The sequence below is a fragment of the Pseudorca crassidens genome, chromosome 20 (assembly GCF_039906515.1).
Source record: "Pseudorca crassidens isolate mPseCra1 chromosome 20, mPseCra1.hap1, whole genome shotgun sequence".
NCBI classification, from domain to species: Eukaryota; Metazoa; Chordata; class Mammalia; order Artiodactyla; family Delphinidae; genus Pseudorca; species Pseudorca crassidens.
In genome coordinates, this window is record NC_090315.1 from 58,938,319 (window position 1) to 58,959,799 (window position 21,481).

Sequence of the window (21,481 nt, forward strand, 5' to 3'; positions counted from 1 at the left end):
GGGAGGGAATCCAGTTCCAATCAATCCAAACGGCATGTGCAAAGGCCCTGAGATGCAGAGTGCGTGGGGCCCCTTGGGAAGGCCAAGGCACCGGGGGGGGGGGCACAAGGGGCCCAGAGGTCCTGGGGTCTCCTGGAGATGTGGGCAGGGCCAGGAACAGGGAGCTCCATCTGTCACCTGAGAGTTGTGAAGCCTGAGGATTCGCAGCAAGAAGGAGACCACGACCAGATTTGCACTTTTGAACAGATCACACCGCGAGGCTCTTGGGTGGAGAGCAGATATGAGGTACCCGCATAGGGGAAGCAGGTAGGGGGCCATCGCTGCCCTGCCAAACCCACCTCAACTCCCAGCTTCCACCCCAGGAGGCCTGGCAGTGCCCCCACTCTTCCCCCGGCTCCGGCCCTGCACGCCCACAGCAGGAGGAGAGCTCCAGCTTCTTCTAATGAGGCGGCCCCTTCCTGGATCATCTTTCCCCAGATGAGGGCCCCGCCCCGCGCTCAGCTGGCCTCGTCCACCCCCGCGCCCTCCTCTAAGCGCCCCCGGCTGCCTGCAGCCTGGGCTGGGGTGCCCGCCACCGTGGCACCTGTTCTCAGCTGTTTTTCGCGGCTCAGTTTTCAGGTCTGATAAATATTGATGACCGAGCAGGGTCCCGGGTGGCCCTGCTGGGAGATAGTCTTTCTGGAAGGCAAGTCGGGGTGCCCGGCCAGAGTCGCAACGGGACACCCGGGCCTGACTTCTGGCCTCCATGCCTGCCCCCACCCCACTCCGGGAGGGGAGGTGAACCTGGAGCCCTGGGAGGCCGCCCAGAGCATCAGACTTGCTCTGGTTCTCTCTGAAGGCTGGAACTGCTCACCATGTGGGCTGAGCTTTGGGGTCCCGAGGAAGAGATGGGGTCAGCAAGAAGTTTTTTTTTTTTTTTTTTTTAATTATTTACTTTTGGCTGTGTTGGGTCTCCGTGACTGCACGCGGGCTTTCTCTAGTTGTGGCGAGCGGGGGCTACTCTTCGTTGCGGTGCGCGGGCTTCTCGTGGCAGTGGCTCCTCTTGTTGTGGAGCACGGGCTCTAGGCGCGCGGGCTCAGTAGTTGTGGCTCACGGGCTCAATCGTTGTAGCCTGCAAGCTTTAGAGCGCAGGCTCGGTAGTTGCGGCGCACGGGCTTAGTTGCTCCGTGGCATGTGGGATCTTCCCCGACCAGGGCTCGAACCTGCATCCCCTGCGCTGGCAGGCGGATTCTTAGCTATTGCGCCACCAGGGAAGTCCCAGCAAGCAGTTCTTGAACGACTGGGTGAGGGCACCTTGGTCTCAAAACCATGGATCCCCATTTTCCAAAGGGTGAAAGAGTGATGGGCTGAGAGTTCCCCTCGAAACTCTGTGTGTGACCTCGGATGATGTATTACACCCTGGGCCTTGGATTCTCCACCTGTTTTTTTTTTGTTTTTTTTTAATTTTTTGGCGGCACCACGTGGCATTTGGGATCTCATTTCCCCGACCAGGGATCGAACCCGTGCCCCCTGCAGTCGAAGTACGGAGGCTTAACCACTGGACCGCCAGGGACGTCCCCTCCACCTGTTCAATAAATGGGGTGGGCTGGACAGGGCCCACAGCCTCAACTCTCCAAAAATATACACTTCTTGGAGGCGGGAACCATTTTGGGGAGCAACGGGGAGGGGGTGCAGAAATGGACGCCCCCGTGCATCGCCTGCTGAGTTCTCAGCACGTCTACATTCAGGGGTGTTTTGATCTCCCCGAGGCAACGAGGGGCGACAGGGGTGGTTATTCTCCGCATTCATAAGGACTAAGGGAACATGGCTCAGAAGTTCAGCCGCTCGCCCAAGGCCATGCAGAGAATAAGTGGCAGGGCTGGGATCTCCGTCCAGATGTGAAAGCCAGAGGCAGCGTAGTGCCGAACAGTTCGAATTCCAGCTCTGTCGTTTAGAAGCTGTGTGACCTTGGGCAAGTCGCATAGCCTCTCTCGGCACCAGTGTCCTCATCTGTAAAGTGGAAATACTACCTGTGCCTCTATCTCATGGGGCCGTGGGAAGGATTAAGTGAGAGGATGTACACAGATTTAGAACAGAGCCTGGCTAGCTGAGGGTCTGGGACCGCCTCCTCCTGAAACCCATGTTCCTCCCGGTGAGCCAGCCCGCTGCCTGTCTGCTTGGACCCTGCGCAGCGTCTGACCCAGCCCTCTGGGTGGGCAGGAGCTCAAGAAATACACTTTGAACCCAGGAGGGAGTGGAGCTGGGACCCAGAGTGGGAACTGGGGACTGTAAGTCACTGTTCCTGGTGAGTGCTGTCCTCTGGACAGCTGGAATGTTCTAAATCATTCTAAGACCTGGGCAGATTGGAATTTTAAAATGTGTTTCCCCTTTTAGAGCGAGCCATGCCTAAGTATTTCTGGCCTATGAAAGGAACACAGTTTCAGAGCCAGAGTGGAGAAACCATGCGTGCTCCCATAACCCGGCGAAGATGTCAGCCACCGAGCCCTTTTCCTCTGCGGCCCGTGTGGGCTGCATGGGGGCTTCTGGGGCAGACAGGGGGCGGGTGTCCTGCGGGAAGATGGCCCACGGGGTCAGGCTGATAGGTGGGCAGCTCAGAGGTGGGCTCAGGAACTGGGGAACCCTGGGAATTCCACAAGCCACCACGAACGTGGTTTCGAATATCCTAGGTATATACTGGCATCTAACATATACCTACCCCCTAGCAGCAGCTCCAACAGAAACGGCCTCACGTGTTTTCCACAAAAGACATGGACGAAAATGTTCGGAGAAACAGTGTCCCCGTTAGCCTAAAATGGGAACTACCCCAAAGCCAGTCAACAGTGGAATGGATAAATTATGGTAAACGAATCCGTGGAATACTACATAGCGATGGAAAAGAGTCGGGCGCCTCTAGGTGCAAAAACGGGAGAATTTCACAGACACAACATAGAGCCACAAGCCAGACTCAGAGACTACATATGATACACTTCTGTTTATATAAAAGACAAGGACGGTCTGTACTGACAACTGACACAGGCTACAACGTGGCTGAACACTGAAAACAACGTGCTCGGGGAAAGCCGCCAGTCACAAAGGACCACGTGTTGGGTGATGCCATTTACATGAATTCTCCAGGATGGGTAAATCCAGAGAGACGGAAGGTGGATGAGTGGTCGTGCAGGGACTGGAGGGATTTAGAGGGGACAGCTCGTGGACATGGGGTTTCTTTTGGGGGCAGCGAAAATGTTCTAAAATTGATTCTGGTCATGGTGGCACAGCTCTCAGTAGACGGAAAGCCATTGAACCGTCCACCGTTGAATTGGTGGATGGTGTGGTATGTGAATTATATCTCAATAATGCTGCTAAAAAAACCACCCCAAACAGTTCGGCCTTAGAAGCCGGGATGCCTGGCATGCTGGCTGTGAGTCGTTACCCTTGATAGGGGTGTAGGGCCTAGACTAGGACGCGAGGGGAGCTGCCGGGAGGCTGGACGTGCCTTACTTCTGGGTGTTGATGACACAGCTGTGCTCAGTCTGTGAAAATTCTGCAAGCTGGACCCATATCATGATGCCCACGGTTCTATATGTACATGGACACACTTTTCTATATGTAAAAACCTAACGAGGGTTTTTATTTATTTATTTTAGAAATAGGTCTTGGAGTCTTTTTTTTTTTAAAATATTTATTTGGCTGCATTGGGTCTTAGTTGTGGCACGTGGTATACTTGCTGCGGCCTGCAGGCTCTCTCGTGGCGCGGGCACCAGAGTGTGCAGGCTCAGTAGTTGCGGCACGCGGGCTTCCTAGTTGTGGTGCACGTGCTTAGTTGCCCCACGGCATGTTGGAATCTTAGTTCCCCAACCAGGGATCAAACCTGCGTCCCCTGCATTGGAAGGTGGATTCTTAACCACTGGACCACCAGGGAAGTCCCCTCACGAGAGCTTTTAAAAATCACTGCACCCTGGTTGAGGGTTGGACACACGCTTCAGTCCTGCTTTGCATCCCCATCAAGGAGTCCAGTACCAACCAACCGCAGAAATGAAAGACCAGGGCAGGCGGGCTGGCCGTGGGCTTTGGAACATCCTTCAGTGACTCAGAGGAACAGCTGGAAGGGATCTGTGGCTGCCGCACCACCCCCGCCCCGCCATTAGCCAGCGCTGAGGACCCGGCCGCAGCCCACCGAGTATTCCGGGGCCTGAGAGCCTGGGCTGCTGAGGGTCAGGGGAAGCTGGGCTGTGGCCGCTGGTGGAGCCACAGGCAGGGCTTGAAGGCGTCTGGCAAACCCTACCCTTAGCCTCCCTGGCCGGACCCAGCCAAGGACAAGAATCAGGGGAGGCTGGCCCGGCAGGCCAGGAGCTGGGCACACAGTTAGCAGCATGGATTAGAGCAAGGTTCTTGGGCCAGACTGCCTGGGTTTGCATCCAGCCCTACCAGCTGAGCTCTGGGACCTCGGGGACGTGTGTTCACCGTTCAGAGCCTCAGGGTCCCCGTCGGTACAATTGAGTCAACAATAACGCCTGTTTTTCGGGCTGTCGTGAGATCTAAACTAGGTGATGAGGTAAATGCTGGACATAGCGCCTGGCGTTTCGTCAGCACACAGTATACCTGAGCTGCTGTCAGTGCACACTGGAGGACATGAACTGGGCCATACTGAGCGCCCGTTGCATGCTGGGGACTCTTAAGACAACATGGGGTTGCTACTGTCTACTTTTCCCCCCACCCCTCCCCCACCCACCTATTTCCTACCTTCTCCAAAACCTCCCCAGCTTGGAAGGCGGGGAGCCAACCACATGAATGATTACTGTGGATTTTGCCCTGCAAATCAGGGGTCTGTTGAGAAACCAGCAGCCGGGGAGTCTCTGAGTACCCTCAAGATTTATGTGGCGTGTTTGTCCCATCATCCCCAGTGGCAGGTCCACCCTGGTGATCATTTATCAAAGGAGTTTTACTAGGCCCTGAAGTTCACGGCAGTGGCCTCAGGTTTCCAGACGGAGGAGGCGGGGCCGAGGGTGTCGCCGGAGGGGGAACCTGGGCTGTTTGCCTCCGGATTCTTTTTCAGGTTCACGGGAGCAAGGCAAGATTTCAGGGGCACCTGAAATCTGCTCTTAGACTCAGTACCCTGTGCTCCGATCCTTAATTGTGTCATGCAAGCAGTGATTTTTTTTAAACAAAGCCCTTTGCAGCTTACAAAATGCTTCTGCATTGGCCGTCTCAGACCCCAGAGATGGGAAGTGGGCCTCCTACTTCCACCCTCTGACACTCCTGCATCTGAAAGCAGAAGGGATGCGAAGCCAGGGTCACCGAACACTCCGTATATTTTTAATGTTTACAGTGAACAAATCAGCCCAGTTTCCACATACAAAGGCAAGGATATCTCACCAGCCTCGGCAGCTGGGAGCTTCTCCTGGTCCCCCAGAACCGCGCTCTGCAGCCTCAGCTTCTCCGTCTCTTAGATGGAGCTGGTGAATCCTGCTTCGCCCCCCCCTGGATCTCTGTGTCATTACAAGCTAACGGATGTGAGGCAGCTCCTAAACCCAAGGCCTCCATAAATCCCAGGGATTTTTTTTTTTTTATTGTTAACGGTTGCATTCCTTCCCTCTGAGGAGGAGGATATGCTTTTGCCTGTGGCCTGCCATGTTTGAAGCTCTTTCTGAGCACAGAGGAGAAGTGCTTGCTTCATTCTTACGGGAAAAAAAAAAAAAAATGGAAAGAAAAAAAAATACGACAGTCAGATGATAAATTTTGTTTTTCTGGTCCCCAGTGAACCAGAGGCCAACACACAGCACACGTAGCCTCTGAAAGAGGAACGATGGACCAGCCTCCGAAGGTGAAGGGGTCCTGGGAGAGGAGCCAGAGGAACTTTCGCAGTGTAGAGAGAGGAGGAAACGGAGAAGGGTACCGGTGAGGAGGGGAGGCAGGCTCCAGGGTTGGTGCGGGGAGCTGGGGGCACATGGAAGGCTTTAGTCTGCATTGCTGGCACTCAAAAGAATGAAAGACTGGAAGCTGGCAGGAGATCCTGGAACTTGGAAGGCACTGTGAGGTTTTGGATAGAGTCTGGTATCCCATGTTTCAGCATGGATTGGGCCCCAACTATGTCCCCGGCCTTGTAACGCTGTGGGACACAGCGAGGGAAGTCACCCAGAGACAGACACATAATCCAACGTGTGATGAGTGCTCGGAGCCTGGAAGCTTTGCTCTCCCCCGCAGGGCGAGGGCAGATTCCCGCAGTTCCTGGGCCAAGACGACCCTACAGGAAGCCGCAAATTTGAGAGGTGCCCGGATATTCCAGGCTCACGGCCTCCTGGTCTCCTATAGACCCGAGGTGGGCGTTTTCTCCCCATTCCCAGTGCCGGGGCCGCCTGGGAGCATCTGTCGCTGCTCTTCAAGTCCATCGCGCTTGAGTCCTAGGAATGAAGATGGAGAGGGCTGGATGGCAATCCGTGTGGTCTAGGGGCAGCCTGGCACCCTCTCCCCAGCTGCAGGGAGGGCTGCGGGGCTCCGAGGGAAGCCAGGAGCTGGCTCTGCTGGGGTCTGGAGGCCGTGGCTCTGATATGAAGTTGATACGCATGAACCTTGAGATTGCCCCGTGTCTCTGGCACAGACACAGCCTGTTCTGTGTCTCAGTCGCTTTAGGTGTCAGAGTGGGGACATGTGTGAGGACAGGCTGGCATCGCGGGGCTCGGGGCAAAGCTAAGGGACAACAAAGCCAGGGAGTGACAGAGACACACCGCCTGGGCTCCAGCCCCAGCTCTACCTGCTGCGTGACCTTGGGCCTCTACTTCCTTTCTCTGTCTCCTCACCTGGAAACTGAGGACGTAACAGAATCTACCTCTCTGGCTCGCCGCAGAAATTCACCAGGGACTGTGTATGTTTCACCATCGACCCATGTGCACAAGCACATGGGTCTGCGTCCGGAGGGTGTGCTCTGCCTGGACCGTCTCACTTCCCCTTTCTCCCAGCCCCGTGGGGTGCATCGTTTCGTTATCCTTGTTTTGTAGATGGGGCAGCCGAGGCTCAGAGAGATTAAGCAGCAGGCCAAGGCCACACGGCTCGTAAACGGCAGAGCTGTGATGTCCTTGTGGTGTGTCGGGCTGCGCCAGTGTCCCCAGCCCGGTCACCCGTCCACAAATGACCAGCCTCATCACCTGCCTTTCTCCTCCTCTGATCTGTGCTCACCTGCTCCCCGGCTCCCGAGACCTGTGCCCTCAGGGACTTCCCTGAGTCACCGGGTCAGTGAACGAAACAGAAACATCCCGTGGATATCTCTCTCCTCTCACTCCCGGCCTGCTTATACACACACATAGGCACACGCACGAACACATGCATTCACACGCACAGGAATGCACACACTAACACGTGCACACTCATGTGAAGGCAGGCCTGTGTGCCTGTACACACGCATACATATACGCATGCACACAACATCTGCACACACCAACACATGTATACACGAACTTTCACACGTGTGACACATACTCAGGACACTCTCTGGATGATTCCAGCTTAGCCAAAATCCACCTCCCTCTTGGTCCTGTTGACCCCTGTGGCCCTCCTCCCTCAGACCGTGTGCGTGGCCTCACCACAGCGCCCCCCCTCACCTCGGAGTGCAGACAGGCAGTAGCAGAACCTCGTCAGCCACTGGACAGAGCCAGGAAGGATGAACACGCACACACGTACAGAGTCACCTACGACGTGCCAGGCCCCTGTGATTCTCGCAAAAAAGTTGGGTGAGGATTACGAGCCCGTTGCACAGAGCAGAAAACTGAGGCTCAGGGAGCTAACAGGTTTGCCCAAGGCTCACACAGCTCGAGAGGGATGGGACAGGATTGGAACCCAGGTGTGTGTCACCCAGGCAGTGAGCCAGGCCCTGGAATCTACACAGTGAGCAACACAGACCTGCTTCCCACAGGAGGGAGCAACCAGGCTCCTGGGGAAACCAGACAGAGAATAGACAAGAGAACAATAAAATCGATGGCAAACTCCCATGCCGATGAGCTGAGACCGAGAATGCCAGGGGAAGCAGCTTTAGATGAACAAAGCATGGAGTCCTCTGGGAGGAGATACTGCAGCCAAGACCTTAAAGAGGAGAGGAGCTGGCTTCACGAAGACAGCCTGGAAAAGCATTTGAAACAAGGAGCGGCGTGTGCCAAGCCTTAGGCGACCCACGTGCAACTCCGTAGAGGACCTGCCTTTCCTGAGCCAGGGGTTGTTTTCCCAGCAAGCTCTCGGTCTGTGTGGCGCTTGAGAGATGTGCTAGGACACAACTAAACAGGCCTCACCCTTTAAAGTCTTCCTAATCAGGCCCCCTCCTCTCAGCAGGTATTAAAAAAAAAAAAAAAAAAATGCCAGAAGCGGGGAAGCCCCTTCGCCCTGCCCCCAACATTCCTTCGGGACAGTTTTGCTGACACAGCCTTTTTTTCTGGCCAGCGTGAGGACCCGCAGTCCTGCATTTCTGGCCATGATGATGATGGTGACTTTCCTGTTGACCCCTGGACTGCGATCCCTGGAATATCCACCAGGGATTCCAAAGAGGTGGCCCTTTTCTCTTGTTCCATTTATTTATAATGGATGGCCCTCCTCCGTGCCAAGAGGAAGCCTAGTTTTACTTACACATCAGTGCCCCAGAGGGCAGAGGGGCTCACCTGGCACCTTTGTCCCCGGGCTGACTCTGGGCTCCAGCTGGCAGGTTGGGACGACTGTTCACTGCTCAGAAATCAGAGACTCGTAGATTTTTGAAGCTGGAAGGGGTGGGCATTTTGCAGATGGGAAGTGTGAGGCCCAGAGAGGCCTGGATTTGCACAAGGCCTCCCAGCTGGAGCCAGAGCAGCAGGGAGGATGGAGAGGTCCTGGCTGTGTCTCCTGCCGTGGACAGTCTCCATCAGCAGACGGATGACGGGGACCAGACGTTTGCTTAGTGACGCTGCACAGCCGGGGAGTTGAGAACAGGGCCCTGGAGCCGGCTGCCGGCGTCCGAATCCCAGCTCCGCCACTCCTGAAGAGTACCTTAATGCTCAGTGTCTCTTCCTTCTCATCTGTAGAATGGGCCGATCACGGCACTTAACCCAGAGTGATTGGAGGAGCGACTGAGCAGATGTGTATAAAGTGCTTAGATTCTGCCCCCGACACATACTGAGGTGTCTCTTTCTCTCTGTTTAATAAATACATGTATCTATACATAGGTAAGTAAATACATGGCAACAGTTAATCCCCTGCCAGAGCTCCTGCTTAAGAAGAGGAAGAAAGGGCCCAGAGTTGTCAAGTCATTTGCCCTGGAACACACAGCTCAGACATACAGGACCCTTTCTGCCCCTGGCCGAAGGTGGGGAGGGCCAGGACGGTGCATTCGCTAATGTGTTCTGGGGGATAGGGGACAGCTCCTGGTCCCTCTGTCACCAAGATTAGAACCCTGGGCCCTGAGAGGTGCCCCCAAACCAGGGCTCTTCAGGGCTGTAAAAGGCCCTTTAGAATGGGGAGGGGGCCGGGGCCGCCCCAGCTCATTTGGCGGCGTCCCTACTTGGGGGCGGAGGCTGCCCCTCTGGAGAGCTGCCCTTCCTCGCCGGGCTCCTCGGTCTCCGGGGGACGCCGGGCGCGTCCTTACCTGGCTCCTCCCGCGTCCTGCTTGACCTTTACTTAAAGACCAGCTCTAGCGGCTGATGGGTTTCCGCGGGTCCCCGAGGAGACCCTTCAGAGGGCTCGCGCCGGGCTTGCAGGAGAGCACCCCTAATTGGGGCAATGAATCATCGAGCGCGGCTCCCGGCCGGACACAAAATAGATAGAGGAGCCGGCGAGCTATTGTGCGCAGTTTGGGACGCGGGGGGGGGGGGGGGGGGGGGGAAGAGAGGGGGAGGCAGGGCTGAGGAGGAGGAGGACGAGGAGGGGGGCGGGCAGAGGGGAGGGAAAGGGAGGGGAGGAAGCGTAAGGGAGGGATTCCCCCCCCCGCCCGCCGTGCTCCCGCCCTCCCGCCCTTCTCCTCCCCTCCTCCCTCCGCGCCGCCCGCCGCCCCGCCTCCCTCCTCCCCAATTAAATGACCCAACGCTTTGGCAGGCGCCGGAGCTCGCACATGCGGCTGCCGCTCCAGCCGCCCCGGGCCCGCCGCTGCCGCCGCCGCCGCCGCCGCTGCGTTCCGGGCGCGCTCGCCGCGGCGCCGCCGGGGGCTCGGCCGGCCGGGGGGGGCGCCTCTGCGAGCGGCCGAGCGCCCGCGCCCGCGCCGGCCGCCCGCCGCCAAACTTTGCAGCGCGCACACATGCTCCAAGTTGGGCCCGGCGGCGGCGGTGGGCGGTGAGGGCGGCTCGGGGCGCGCGGGGCCCCGGGCGGGCGGCGCGGCGCGGCCATGAGCGGGCGGCCGGCGCCGGTCTCCCGCAAGCAGCGGCTCATGGCAGCGGTGGGCGAGCGGGCGGCGGGCGGCGGCGGCGGCGGCGCGCCTCTCTCCTGCTTCATCTGCGGCGGCGGCATCGGGCGCGGCAAGGAGCTGAAGCTGCAGGTGAAGCAGCCGGCGGCGGGCGTGGGGGCCCCGGCGCAGCCCTTCTTCCCGTTCCTGCAGCAGCAGGAGCCGGCGCCCGGCGCGCGCGAGCTGTCCCCGGCCGACGGCTGCGTGCTGGTGTGCGCCGTGTGCCGATGCTTCCTGGGCGAGCAGTGGGCCGCCTTCGAGCGCGCCCGCACGCCCGTGGACAAGCGCATGTACTGGCTCAAGCGGCCCCACCAGTGCGACGCGGGTGCGGGCGGACGCCGCGGGGGTGCCGGGGCCCCCCGCGAGTGGAACGTCGCCTACGCGCTGGGCGCTGCGGCCGGCGACGAAGACGACGACGACGGTGGCAGCGGCGGTGGCCCCGGGCCCCGCGCGGCCGCTGAGGAGCCTCGAGACTCAGAGCTGTCGGAGCTGTCGGACACCGACCCCCTCTCCGAGCCCGACCCTGCCGCGCGCGACGCCGCCAGTCCCCACCAGCACGGGGCGCCGGCGGCTCGGGCTGCCCCGGGGCCCGGGCCTCGCGGGGGCCGCTGCCCGGAGTGGAGGCTGGCGCCGGGCCCTTCTCCCGGACAGGGCGCAGAGACCACCGCAGCGGGGGACGTGGAAAAGGAGGAGGTCCCCTCGAAGCTCCGAGTGGACGGGGAGCCCAAGGCGGGCATCCGGCGCCGGCGGAAGGGCCATGGGAGGCACTGGGTCCCGGAGGCCCGGGCCAGCGTCCTGAGGGGCATTCAGGACCCTTGGCAAGGGCCTGCAGTCCAGGTGGCCCCTGCAGAGAGCATGAGAGGAGCCCCTTCCGGCAGGGCCGCCAAGACTCCTGAGAGCAGGCCGCTGGGGGAGACCCGCGGGGGCTGCTGCGTGTCTGAGGACAGTGACGTCAACATCACCAGTGAGGAGGAGGGCCACCAGGAAGAGCCTTCCTCAGGCCCCCGTGGCCCCGGAGACACAGAAAACGGTGGCGGCCGCGTGCCCCGAGCTCCCCTGGAGAGCCGGGCCGCACCACCAGAGGGCCTTTGCTGCTACATCTGCGGGTCGGCGCTGTCCCTGGCCTCGCAGCACCAGATCCACGTGCAGAAGCAGGAGAAGCTGGCCCAGGCCCCTTTCTTCCCCTTCCTGTGGCTGCACAGCCCACCCCCGGGAGCACAGCCCATCAGCGAGGGCGGCAGCACCCTGGTGTGCCCCTGCTGCTTCTCGTCCCTCATGCAGCAGTGGCAGAGCTTCGAGCTGGCCGATGTGCCCGTCCTGCAGAGGCTCTACGTGGTGCCCCTGAACAGCCATGCCCCCGGCATGGCCTCCAAGGGCAGGAGGCTCCAGAGGGAAGAGGGCCCACCCGCCGGGGCCCTGCCAGAGGCGTGCTACCTCTGCGGGGAGGACTGTACCCAGGATGCCCGGGCAGTAGCCTCCAGGATGCTCAATGGCAACACCAGGGGCTCCATGCATTTCCCCTTCCTCAGCCTCCTGCCCTGCCCCCCCAATGCCCAGGGCCCCAACAAGCGCTGTGAGGTCCGCAGCTGCCCCAAGTGCTTCAGCGTCCTGGAGGACGTCTGGGCCCTGTACCGGGCCTGCCAGAACGAGGAGCTCATCACCTCCGTGCAGGGCTTCCTGGGCAGGTACCACCAGGCTTTCTCGGCCTCAGACCCTGCTCTCTCCGAGCCGCCCGCGTCGGCCCAGGGCAGCCCGGCGTCCATCTGCTACATCTGCGGGGCTGAGCTGGGCCCTGGGAAGGAGTTCCAGCTCAACGTGAACCCTTCCAGCCGCTTGGGCGAGAAAGAGCCCTTCTTTCCCTTCCTCACCGTCTATCCGCCCGCCCCGCGCGCCAGGCCTGCCGACTCCACCGGCCTGGTGGCCACCTGCGTGCTTTGCTACCACGACCTGCTGGGCCAGTGGCTGCAGCACGAGGCCCGCGGCACCCAGCACGCCGTCAGCCCCTGGTCTCGGCAGTACCAAGTGGAGACGTTCGTGTGCTTCTTCTGCCAGCAGGAGAAGAAGCGGTGTCTCGGGCTGAAGGCCGTGCGGGTCGCCCGGCTGCCCTTGTTTCTCTACACCCTGCGAGCGAGCCACAGCCTCTTAGTGGACGATGGCCGGCAGCTGATAATCGGCGCCTGCACAGAGTGCGGGACCCTGGTGTGTGCTGGCCAAGGGCTCACCCGCCAGGGACCCGTGGGCTGGAGCTCCCCAGTGGCAGCTGCGAGGAAGGTAAGCAGTTCTCGTGTCATTCTCTGAAGTCCCAGCAGAGAAGGAAGAGATGTTGTTTTCTCTTCTGCCAGGGAGGAGTTTGCACCGATTCTGTGTGGTGTGTTCCAGCAGGAGGTGCCCTCCGGGGTCACCCCGCTAGTGCTTGGTGGGTGCGTTGGCCTGGAGGCATGTGGCAGGTCGGGGGAGCTGGGGGCCGAGAGTGGTCCTGTGGAAGAATAGGGCACTGCTGGGAACAGCAGGCATGGGCCTGAACTTGAGTGTGTTTGCAGCGGAATCTATCAAACAGAGGAAGTTCGGGGCACGTCTGTCATCCGCCTGATAACATTGGTAATTAGTCCAGCCATGCAGGTCACCGAGAGGTCTCCGTACTTACCCGGTTTAAACACATCCGAAGTTCCTCTCTCCTCTTGTTCCCACTCAGCTTAGCTTTTCCAGAATTTCCCACCCAAGTTCACACCTTTCCTTTGAGGCTCTCTGGTTGCTCAATAGCAGCTGGAGATGGATTTCCAGACATGGGGCTTTGGGACCCAGGGGACAGTGGCCCAAACAGACATTTCTCCCGGTGGGAAGAGAGTCTTTCTTTTCTGCAAGTCAGCTGTGCAGGCGGAGGGTGGGAGGCCTGGCGTGCGCCCTGTTTATAAGGCGCCTGCCTTCACGCTGCCTGCCCGGGAGGAGCCAGACGGGGCGCAGTTAATTTTCTATCTGGCTTTGCAAAGGCCGGAGCAGGACCTGCCCCCGGTGGGTCTGGGGAAGCAGACGTCTCTGAGTTGTCATCACCGTCATGGCCACCGGAGCCAGAAATCCTCGTTTCCACCAAAGCTGGTGACACTGGCTTGTCTTAATCAGACACCTGGAGTGGTAGCCGCTGGCGTGGGGCTGGAGGGGGGACCTGTGAACAGGGAAGGGTGTCTCCGCCCATCCAGGAGTGGGTGTCGCGTCTGCCTGAGAGGCTTCTGATCCTGCCTCCCAGGCATCCACGCGTGTGCACACGTGTGGGGTCCTGGGTTACGTGTTCACTCACGGTGGTTGCGTCTGTGAAGTAGATGTCCGGCCCCGACGCCTTCACGCTCTGCCCAGGGTTCTTTGGATGTCAACGGCCCCTTTGGACTTAGTGCTGTCTTTGGGGGGCTTTGGTCTGGTTTGGGGGCTTTTGTCTTTAGAGCTGTTTTTGGAGGGCCTCTCGTTTTAAACGGACAAGCCTGCCACCCCCGCACCGTGGATGCTAACCCTCTCGTTCGCGGTGTGCGGCAGCGCAGCCCGCGCGTCTGCTGCTGGGAATCTGACCTACGGTTCCCGGAAGGGCCGGGCCTGGGAGAAGAGCCTGGCTGAGCAGCACAGAGCCGGGTTCCAATCCTGCCCTTTCTCTTGTTAACTGAGCGCCAGGGAGGATGCGTCTCAGCCTCCCTGAGTTCATTTCTTTAAGCTGGGGAGTGGAAATAAGTATCACCTGCCTCGAGGGGCCATCACGAGAATTCAATGAATCGGGGCATTTGAATGCTTCCGGCAAGTCAGGTGCTTGGCATAGAGTGGCGCCCTTGTGTCCTCCCCACGTGTTGGGGCGCATCGTTCCAGGATGCGGGTGGATTCTGCAGGGTGGGTACAGATTTTCAGCTTGGCGGTGGTGGGCGTGAGGTCATCAAAGCACCCCCCGTGAGGCCTCTCAGATTGTCTTCTGCACAACGTCCACACTGTGGTGTTTTCCCACGTTGATGTGCTCACTCATCGGGAGTTGATGAGATGCCGACTGGGGCCCTCAATGATAGGAACGTGAGGAAATGAGAAGCTGCAGCTCCCAGTCCAGCTGCGAAGCGGGGTGCGGAGGGTGGCCAGGTGTGGACGAAAACGCAAGCTGGTGTCCGCCCGGGGGGGGTCAGCATGAGTTTGGGGGGCTGAACGTCACGCTAACTTCTGCACCGTTTCTAGAGCAACCTATTTCCTTTGCTCCTTACCGCGTCCCTATGAGGCGTTATTATTCCCATCTTAGAGATGAGTAAATGGAGGCCCAGAGAAGTCAGATGACCTTGTTGACTGTCACACAGCCAGTAGGTCGCTGAGGTGGGTCTTGAACCCCAAAGTCCTCCGCCGTTGGACCGCCTGGCAGAGGTGGAACCTTGGAAGATGGGCGGGATTTGTCGGTGGGAGAGGATTCAGGAGGAAGGGAAATAAGGTTGGAGTGAACTAGAGGCCTTGAAATCAGAAAAAGGAGGTCGGGTTTAGAGTTGAAGATACGGGGTAGCAATGAAAAGTGAACGAAGCCTTGGAATGGGCTGGGAAGAGCTACGCCCGGGACCGGACCATGGCAGCATCCCAGGTGGTTGGTGAGGCCATCAGGCCTCTGGGTGGTGGGGCAGCAGTGCGTGGCTCAGGCCCATTTAAACAGAGGGAAAGAGAAACCTCAACTCCTGCCTCCAGGAGAGCCTGACTGATGGTCAGTAGAGTGCCGGGAATACAGCCTCTCCCCCCTCCCCCATTCATTCAACAGATATTCGCGGAGCGCCTCCTCTGAGCCAGGCACTGTTCCAGACCCTGCGGTGCTGGTGGTGTCAGGGGGAGGGGCACGAAGAGCCCGGAAAGAATACTTCCTGCAGAGCTGTGAGCGGGGCAGGATGAAGCTAGGCCAGGTGCCAGGGTGGGCTTGGGGATGAGAGCGCAGGGTCACAGGAGCTGCAGACCAACCCAAGGGACTCCTGGCAGGGCTGTTAGGGGTGAAGACACGGGTGACACCGCCAAGGAACGTGCAGAGGCCCCCATGCTCCTTTCCCGAAGCCAGCTCCGGAGTCCTTGGTTCTCGTGTCCATATTCCGTGTCTCCGTTCGGTGCGTGGTTTGAGAATTTGGGGGGGAGTGGCTAGGGACATTGGAAGGTGGCTGTGGGGAGCCATTTAGCTGGGACAGTGTGTTCCAGAACCTCGTCTGTACCGCCTCCTGTGATGCCTCAGTTGTTTGCTGTTAAGGGTTCATTTACAAGGGAATCACCTTTAACCGCTAAGAAAGTAAACGTGAAAGAAGGAAGTGCGGAAGGGTGTCTGTCACTGGTGCCCTCCCTTTAGATTGTGGCTTTTCTCACCAGCTGGACTCCTGGCCCCTGGAGAGCACCCTGCCCTGTAGCCACCATATCTCTGAGCTGGCTGCTTGGGTAGGGCTGTGTCGGGGGTGGGCTGTGGAGGCTGTAGCCCACCCACCCTTTTTGGGGGTGCTTCCCCGAGGAGGAGCCCCAGCACCGGGAAGCTCTGTGAAGCCACGGAAAGACCCTGGCTTGGCCTTAAGACAGACCCGCCTTCAATCTTCATTCTGCTGGGAGCTGGCTGTGTGACCTTGGGAAAGACTCTTGCCCTCTCTGAGCCTCAGTTGCTGCCCCTGAGAAGTGGAGGTGCTCGTTCCTCTGGAAGGTTTGTGATGTGAGGGCTGCTAGCGGGCACCAGGGGTACGGGTCCCATTCATTCCTTTCTTCTCCCTGAGGTACTTGTAACTCAGGCTGGGTCTCTCACTGGCACCCACAGGCTCCAGCGTCGCAGCCTCCGCCCCCCCACTTCCTTGCTGGGGGTGGGGAAAGGTTGTCCCTCCCTTCAGAGCTAGGAGGCACGGCTGGCCAGGCTCAGAGGTGGCATCTGGGGACGTAATAATGATGAAGATACAGAATGCTTCCCGAGTTCCAGGCTGTGCCAGGCTTCACCTGTCCTCACAACAACCCCATTTAGGGAGGTGCCGCTCTCCCCGTCATAGAGGAGAAAGCAAGTCCAGAGAGGTCAAGGAGTTTGCCCAAGGTCACTCAGCTCATGACATCAAGGCCAACATTGGACCCAGGAGCCCGGCTTTGGAGTCTGTGCTCTTGACTTTCTGTCCCCTCGGAGGCTCCAGCTGTAAAGGTGGCAATGCCCTGGGGGGGGGGGGTGGTCCTGATAGCCCCTGCGTGAGCCTGCCCACCCCGCATTTCAGCCGGCAGAGCAGCTGGGAGGCAGGAGTCAGCTTGACTGGGCCAGAGGCCCCGAGAAACCCCCCACCGGCTGCCTCTGCTGCCTACCCGCCCCCCCCAGTTTCTCCACCTGCTGAGAAGTGGCGCCCTTTGTCTTTTGCTTCCCCCAGCACTGCCCAGGTGTTCAGATTCCAGCCGGGCCCTCCGTCAAGGATGGGTTTGCCGCATGATCGAGCTGCTTCCCTCGCGAGCCAGTTGGCCGCCAGGCCTCCCTTGACTCTTCCCTCCGTCCGGGGAGCGTTCCGGGCAGTGGAGCGTGCAGCTGTTTACCTAACCGCACCCCGGCCCTCGCTAGGGGCTGCCCGCCCAGCCCCCCGAGCCTGGCCTCCCGGCCTGGAACAGGTGTTGCCGCTGGGCCGCCTTTCTTTTCTCCGCGCTGACATCTGAGGCCTGCAGAGAGGGTCTGTCATCACTCGCCTGTCAGGGCCACATGCACATCTGTTTCCCGTGTTCCCGGCTCTCTGCGCCCACTCGGCTGCCTGCTCTTGAGGGAGGGCCTGCCAGCCCCTCCTCCTCGGATCCAGGATCCAGGGGCGCTCGGGCAAGGCGATAGGATAGGGGAAGCTTCCGGAAGGTGCCAGGAGAGGCTGCCCGGCTGGGCTGACACTGGCACCCTCTTCCTGGCAGCTGCCGGGAAGTGACTGGGCTTTGGCCTTCGCCACGCTCTGACCACCTCCTCCGAGGGGAGGTCTCTGCTTTTCTTGGCGGGGTGGGGGCCATCTGCTCGCGGAGTAAACTTTCCAGATGCGCCTTGTCTTAACCCTGGAGGTGATTAGAGACAACTGGGAAGGCAAGAGGTCTTCAAAACTCAGCCTCCCTGGAAGCAGGGAAGGGGAATTCGCCCAGAGCTTTCTGGCTCCTTCTCTGCTTAGATCTCTCTGGGTCCAGCCCTTGGGAGGTTAACTCTACCGTGACTCTCCAGACGGGTTGAAGGTTCTGGGCAGGTTTGCCTCGTGGGCACGTTCTTTGGGCTGAGGAAGAGGCCGCGTCTGGACGTCTGGAATTCAGGTCCATCTTCTGTCCTAGGTCCATATCCTGGCGGGGACGGTGGCGAGGGGTGATGCTTCTGCCCTCTGTCAAGAGCGTTTAGGGCCTTAGCTTCTGTTTGCCATGCCGTCCCCAGAGGGAGCCTCACCAGGGCAGTTGTGGAAGGAGTTTCTACTGGCCATGTGACCTTTGTTCATTTCCCCATCTGTCCAAATGAAAGGTGTGGTCCTCAGGGGTCACAGGCGGTTTGCCTGCTACGCGTGAAATCTGACTGGTGGTACTGTGTTGAGAAGGATGCTGAGGCTGTGTGTGGACTTGCTGGGAAAATATCTAGCAATTTATTAACAGTTATTTTCCCCCCCCCAGCTTTTTGAGATATAAATGGCATACAGCAGGATGTAGTTTTAAGGTGTGCAAAGTGTTGATTAGATACACGTGTCTATTGAGAAATGACCTCCATCCCCCCTGCCCCAAAGTTGCCATTTCTTTTTTTGTGGTGAGAACATTTAAGATCTACTCTCTTATCAACTTTCAAGTATGTGATACAGGGTTGTGAGCTGTCATGCCCCTAATGTACATCTGGCCCCTTTGTTCAGTATCTCCCCATTTCATGGGGTCTAGGTTTTAAAATTGGTATGTGATGCCGGGGCCCCGAAACACCATGATGTTCTGTCCTGGGGAGGATAAAGTATTACGGTCACAAAACCCTCACGGATCATCATTTTTCAGGCAACTGTATACCAGGAGGACCAACAAGCCCACAGCCTAAGGCCACTTTTGCTGGTTTGATCTTTCAGTAATACAAGGTAGTTAGATGTATAAGTTTTGAAAGAAATTCTGCCAGTCCTGTGCCAGGGATGCTGGAGCAGTTCTGCCTCCTGGCCCAGCTCAGCCCTTGACCAGGGCTGCCCTGCAGACACGTTTGTACCCATTCTACGCATGAGCTCAACAAACGTTTGCATGCCTGTAGTGCACCAGGTGCTCTGTGAGCACTTGGTGCTCTGAGGATGTGATGTGGAATCAGGCAGGCCCTGCCCTTGGGGGGATGGGGGATGGGGGGGGGTGTAGGGATCCGGCTGTGATCGTGTACTGTGTTGAGTTCTGTGCTGGGGTCTTCTGGGAGCCCATAGGATGATGGAAAACGGGTATGTTCAGGGAAGGCTTCCTGGAGGAGGTGGCACCTAAGCTGACCCAAAGACTGAAAAGGAATCAGCCAGGTCTACAAGGGGGTCATGTGCTCCTGGCAGAGGAGCATGAAGAAAAGCCTGGATGTGGGGAGTGGGATTTGCTGGAGAACCTTAAATAGTTCCTCTTGAAGTGGGAGGAGGGGATGCGGTGGGAAGGGTTGGTAGTGTTTCGAATCCCTGGATGCACATTTGAATCAACTGCCCCAACCTGTTAAAGCAGAATCTGTGAGGGGTGGTCCTGGTGGCACTGGTATTTTAAAGCTTCTGGAAGATTCCAGAGTTGGGCTGAGAACTGCTGATAGAGGTTTTGGAAGCACAGCCCAGGAGTTCGGGGCTTTTATCTTGAAGCTGTGGCTTGGCAGTCACCAGAAGGATTCTACTCGTTTGTTCAGTCTGTCTTTACCAAGCGCCTGCTGTATCCCAGGCGCTATCTGGGCATCAGGACCCAGCAGGGAGCAAACCAGGCCTGTGCAGTGGGAGGGGCTGTGATGGTGGTGACCGAGTGGCCGGGAGAGGGGAGGGTTGGCGGCTGTCACCTGAGCAGCGAGGGGGGTCTGTCAGGGGCCTGAGGAACGGTGAGGAAGCCGGGGTGCCTGAGGGCAAGGCGGGGTTCCTCTCAGAGGTGGGCAGGGGCCAGTCAGGGGGCCCTCACTGGGGAGCCAGGACTGTGGGCTGACCCTGAGAAGGCGTTGTTTTTGTTTTGTTTTTAAATTGAGGTACAATTCGCACCCTACAGTGTGGATTAAAGTGTACGGTGCAGTGGTTTGTAGTGTATTCACAGGGCTGTGCGTGCATCACCACTGTCTAGTCCAGAACATTCCTATCACCCCCTCCCCATTAGTGGTCGCCCCCCTCCCCCAGCCCCTGGCAACCGTGAATCTCCTGTCTCTATGGAAGTCCCTATTCTGCATTTCGTAGGAATGGAACCATCTAATAGGTGGTGTTTTATGTCTGACTTCTGTCATTTATGTTTTTAAGGTTCATCCACGTTGTAGCACGAATCAGTCCTTCAGCCCTTTTCATGGCTGAATACCATTCCACTGCGTGGATAGAGCACATTTGATTTATCCGTCCATCAGTGGATGGACATTTGGGCTGTTTCCACCTTTTGGCTGTTGTGAATAACGCTGCTGCGGATGTTTACAGGTTTTTGTGTGCATCTGTGTTTTCTCCTGGATAGATACCCAGGAGTGGAATTGCTGGGTCATCTGGTAATTCCATGTTGACCCTTTAAGTTCCACTTTCCCACTGGGGGTTTTAGGCAGGCAAATAACATGACATGACTTGAGTTTGGTTTTTTTTGTTGTTTTTTTTCTTTTGCGGTACGCGGGCCTCTCACTGTTGTGGCCTCTCCCGTCGCGGAGCACAGGCTCCAGACGCGCAGGCTCAGCGGCCATGGCTCACGGGCCCAGCTGCTCTGCGGCATGTGGGATCTTCCCGGACCGGGGCACGAACCCGCGTCCCCTGCATCGGCAGGCGGACTCTCAACCACTGCGCCACCAGGGAAGCCCACGACTTGGGTTTGAAAAAGTCCCATCTGTGACTCCTTGAAGCTGTGTGCCGTCAACTCACTGGCCACCGTGGCACCTTCTGTGGCTGGTCTCCATCGCTGGATTTGTTTGAAGCTGAGTGTTAGTCGTCTTCTCCCTGGGATAAGAGAAGCTTTATTAAGAATTGAGCTCTTGGGGATCTTGACTTGCTGTAGCTGCACCCCTGGAAATCAGAGGACCCAGCTTCTGGCCCCAGCACTCAGTTGCCTTGGGTAAGACCCTCCGCCTGTCTGGGTCTCAGTTTTCCCCTCTGTAAAATGGGAGCAGATGGTGTACTCGTAGCCGAGCCCCTTGGCTCCTACGCAGCTGTCAAGCTGTCACCTTTCTGCACCTTTTGGCAGGAGTGGGATTGCGGGGTGGAGAGAGAAGACCCCTGGGGTCAAGGCCTAGCTTGGCTCTGTGAGTCCAGTGGCTCTGAAGTTCTCTGCCCCATCGCTGGCCGCCCCAGCCTCCTGCTGCCCGACCTGCTTGGTGTGGAACCCTGTATGAAATTGATTGCTGGACTGGGTTTCCTTCCAGAGGTGCCAGCAGCCTTGAATGGACGGCACAGAAGTCACAGGTGCTATTTGGTACAGCGGAGCCAGGCAGGCATGCCGGGACCCTGGCCAGGAGCACCACCTCTTAGAGCTGTTTCTACCTGGCAGGTGAGAGTGAAGTGGGGAGAGCAAGCGGTCCAGGGTCCAAGGAAGACCCCTCAAAGGTCAGAGCCCACCACGTTGTCCTGCCCACGTTTTAGTATCAATTGTTGGCAGAGCCGGTGAAAAGGAAGGTGATTGAGGTTCTGTCCACCCCCCTGGTCCTGATGCAGACACACTGAGGTCTGAGGAGATGGTGGTGGTTATGATGCAGATGCTGGCTGTAGCAGATGACCCTCTTCCCCAGACTGCCCGTTCCTCCTCTGGCCGCGGAGGGTGGCGTGAACTGTCCTGTGGGAAGGTGGCATCAGTCTCAAATCTCCGATGATGAGGCCAAGGCTCACGACCCTGAGAGTTTTGGGTTACGTGGCAGAGCTGGGATGTGCGAGAGCCAGTGGTCGAACGCCCGGCCTTGGCCTCTCCCCCTGCCCGGGCTTGAGTGGCACCCATGGGAGGAGAGGATGTGGGGCTGTCAGGGGCCCGCCCTGGTGTAGCCACACAAGGAGGCTGCCCTTG

The 21,481-nt window shown here is 58.6% G+C and overlaps 1 protein-coding gene and 1 long non-coding RNA gene across 6 annotated transcripts in view; one reads left to right on the top strand and one right to left on the bottom strand.

Moving 5' to 3' along the window:
• Nucleotides 1-5,281: 5,281 nt before the first annotated feature.
• LOC137214591 (uncharacterized) lies at nucleotides 5,282-9,780 on the bottom strand. Of its 2 annotated transcripts, XR_010938948.1 has the most exons (4): nucleotides 9,575-9,780; nucleotides 8,619-9,008; nucleotides 7,575-7,679; nucleotides 5,282-6,380 (listed from the first exon to the last, which is right to left on the bottom strand). It is a non-coding gene; the product is annotated as an uncharacterized lncRNA (long non-coding RNA). The 2 variants fall into 2 exon arrangements; XR_010938947.1 differs by having other exon boundaries at nucleotides 7,575-9,008.
• Nucleotides 9,781-10,456: 676 nt separating this feature from the next.
• GSE1 (Gse1 coiled-coil protein) overlaps nucleotides 10,457-21,481 on the top strand; it is a 420,023-nt gene continuing 408,998 nt past the window's right edge. For 3 of the 4 annotated variants that reach the window (XM_067719403.1, XM_067719405.1, XM_067719406.1), the window contains exon 1: nucleotides 10,459-12,634. In XM_067719403.1, the coding sequence (XP_067575504.1) occupies nucleotides 10,652-12,634 (1,983 nt within the window). In that variant the 5' untranslated portion in view covers nucleotides 10,459-10,651. Of the gene's footprint in view, nucleotides 12,635-21,481 lie in introns of all 4 variants that reach the window. The other variant, XM_067719404.1, reaches the window with a different exon arrangement.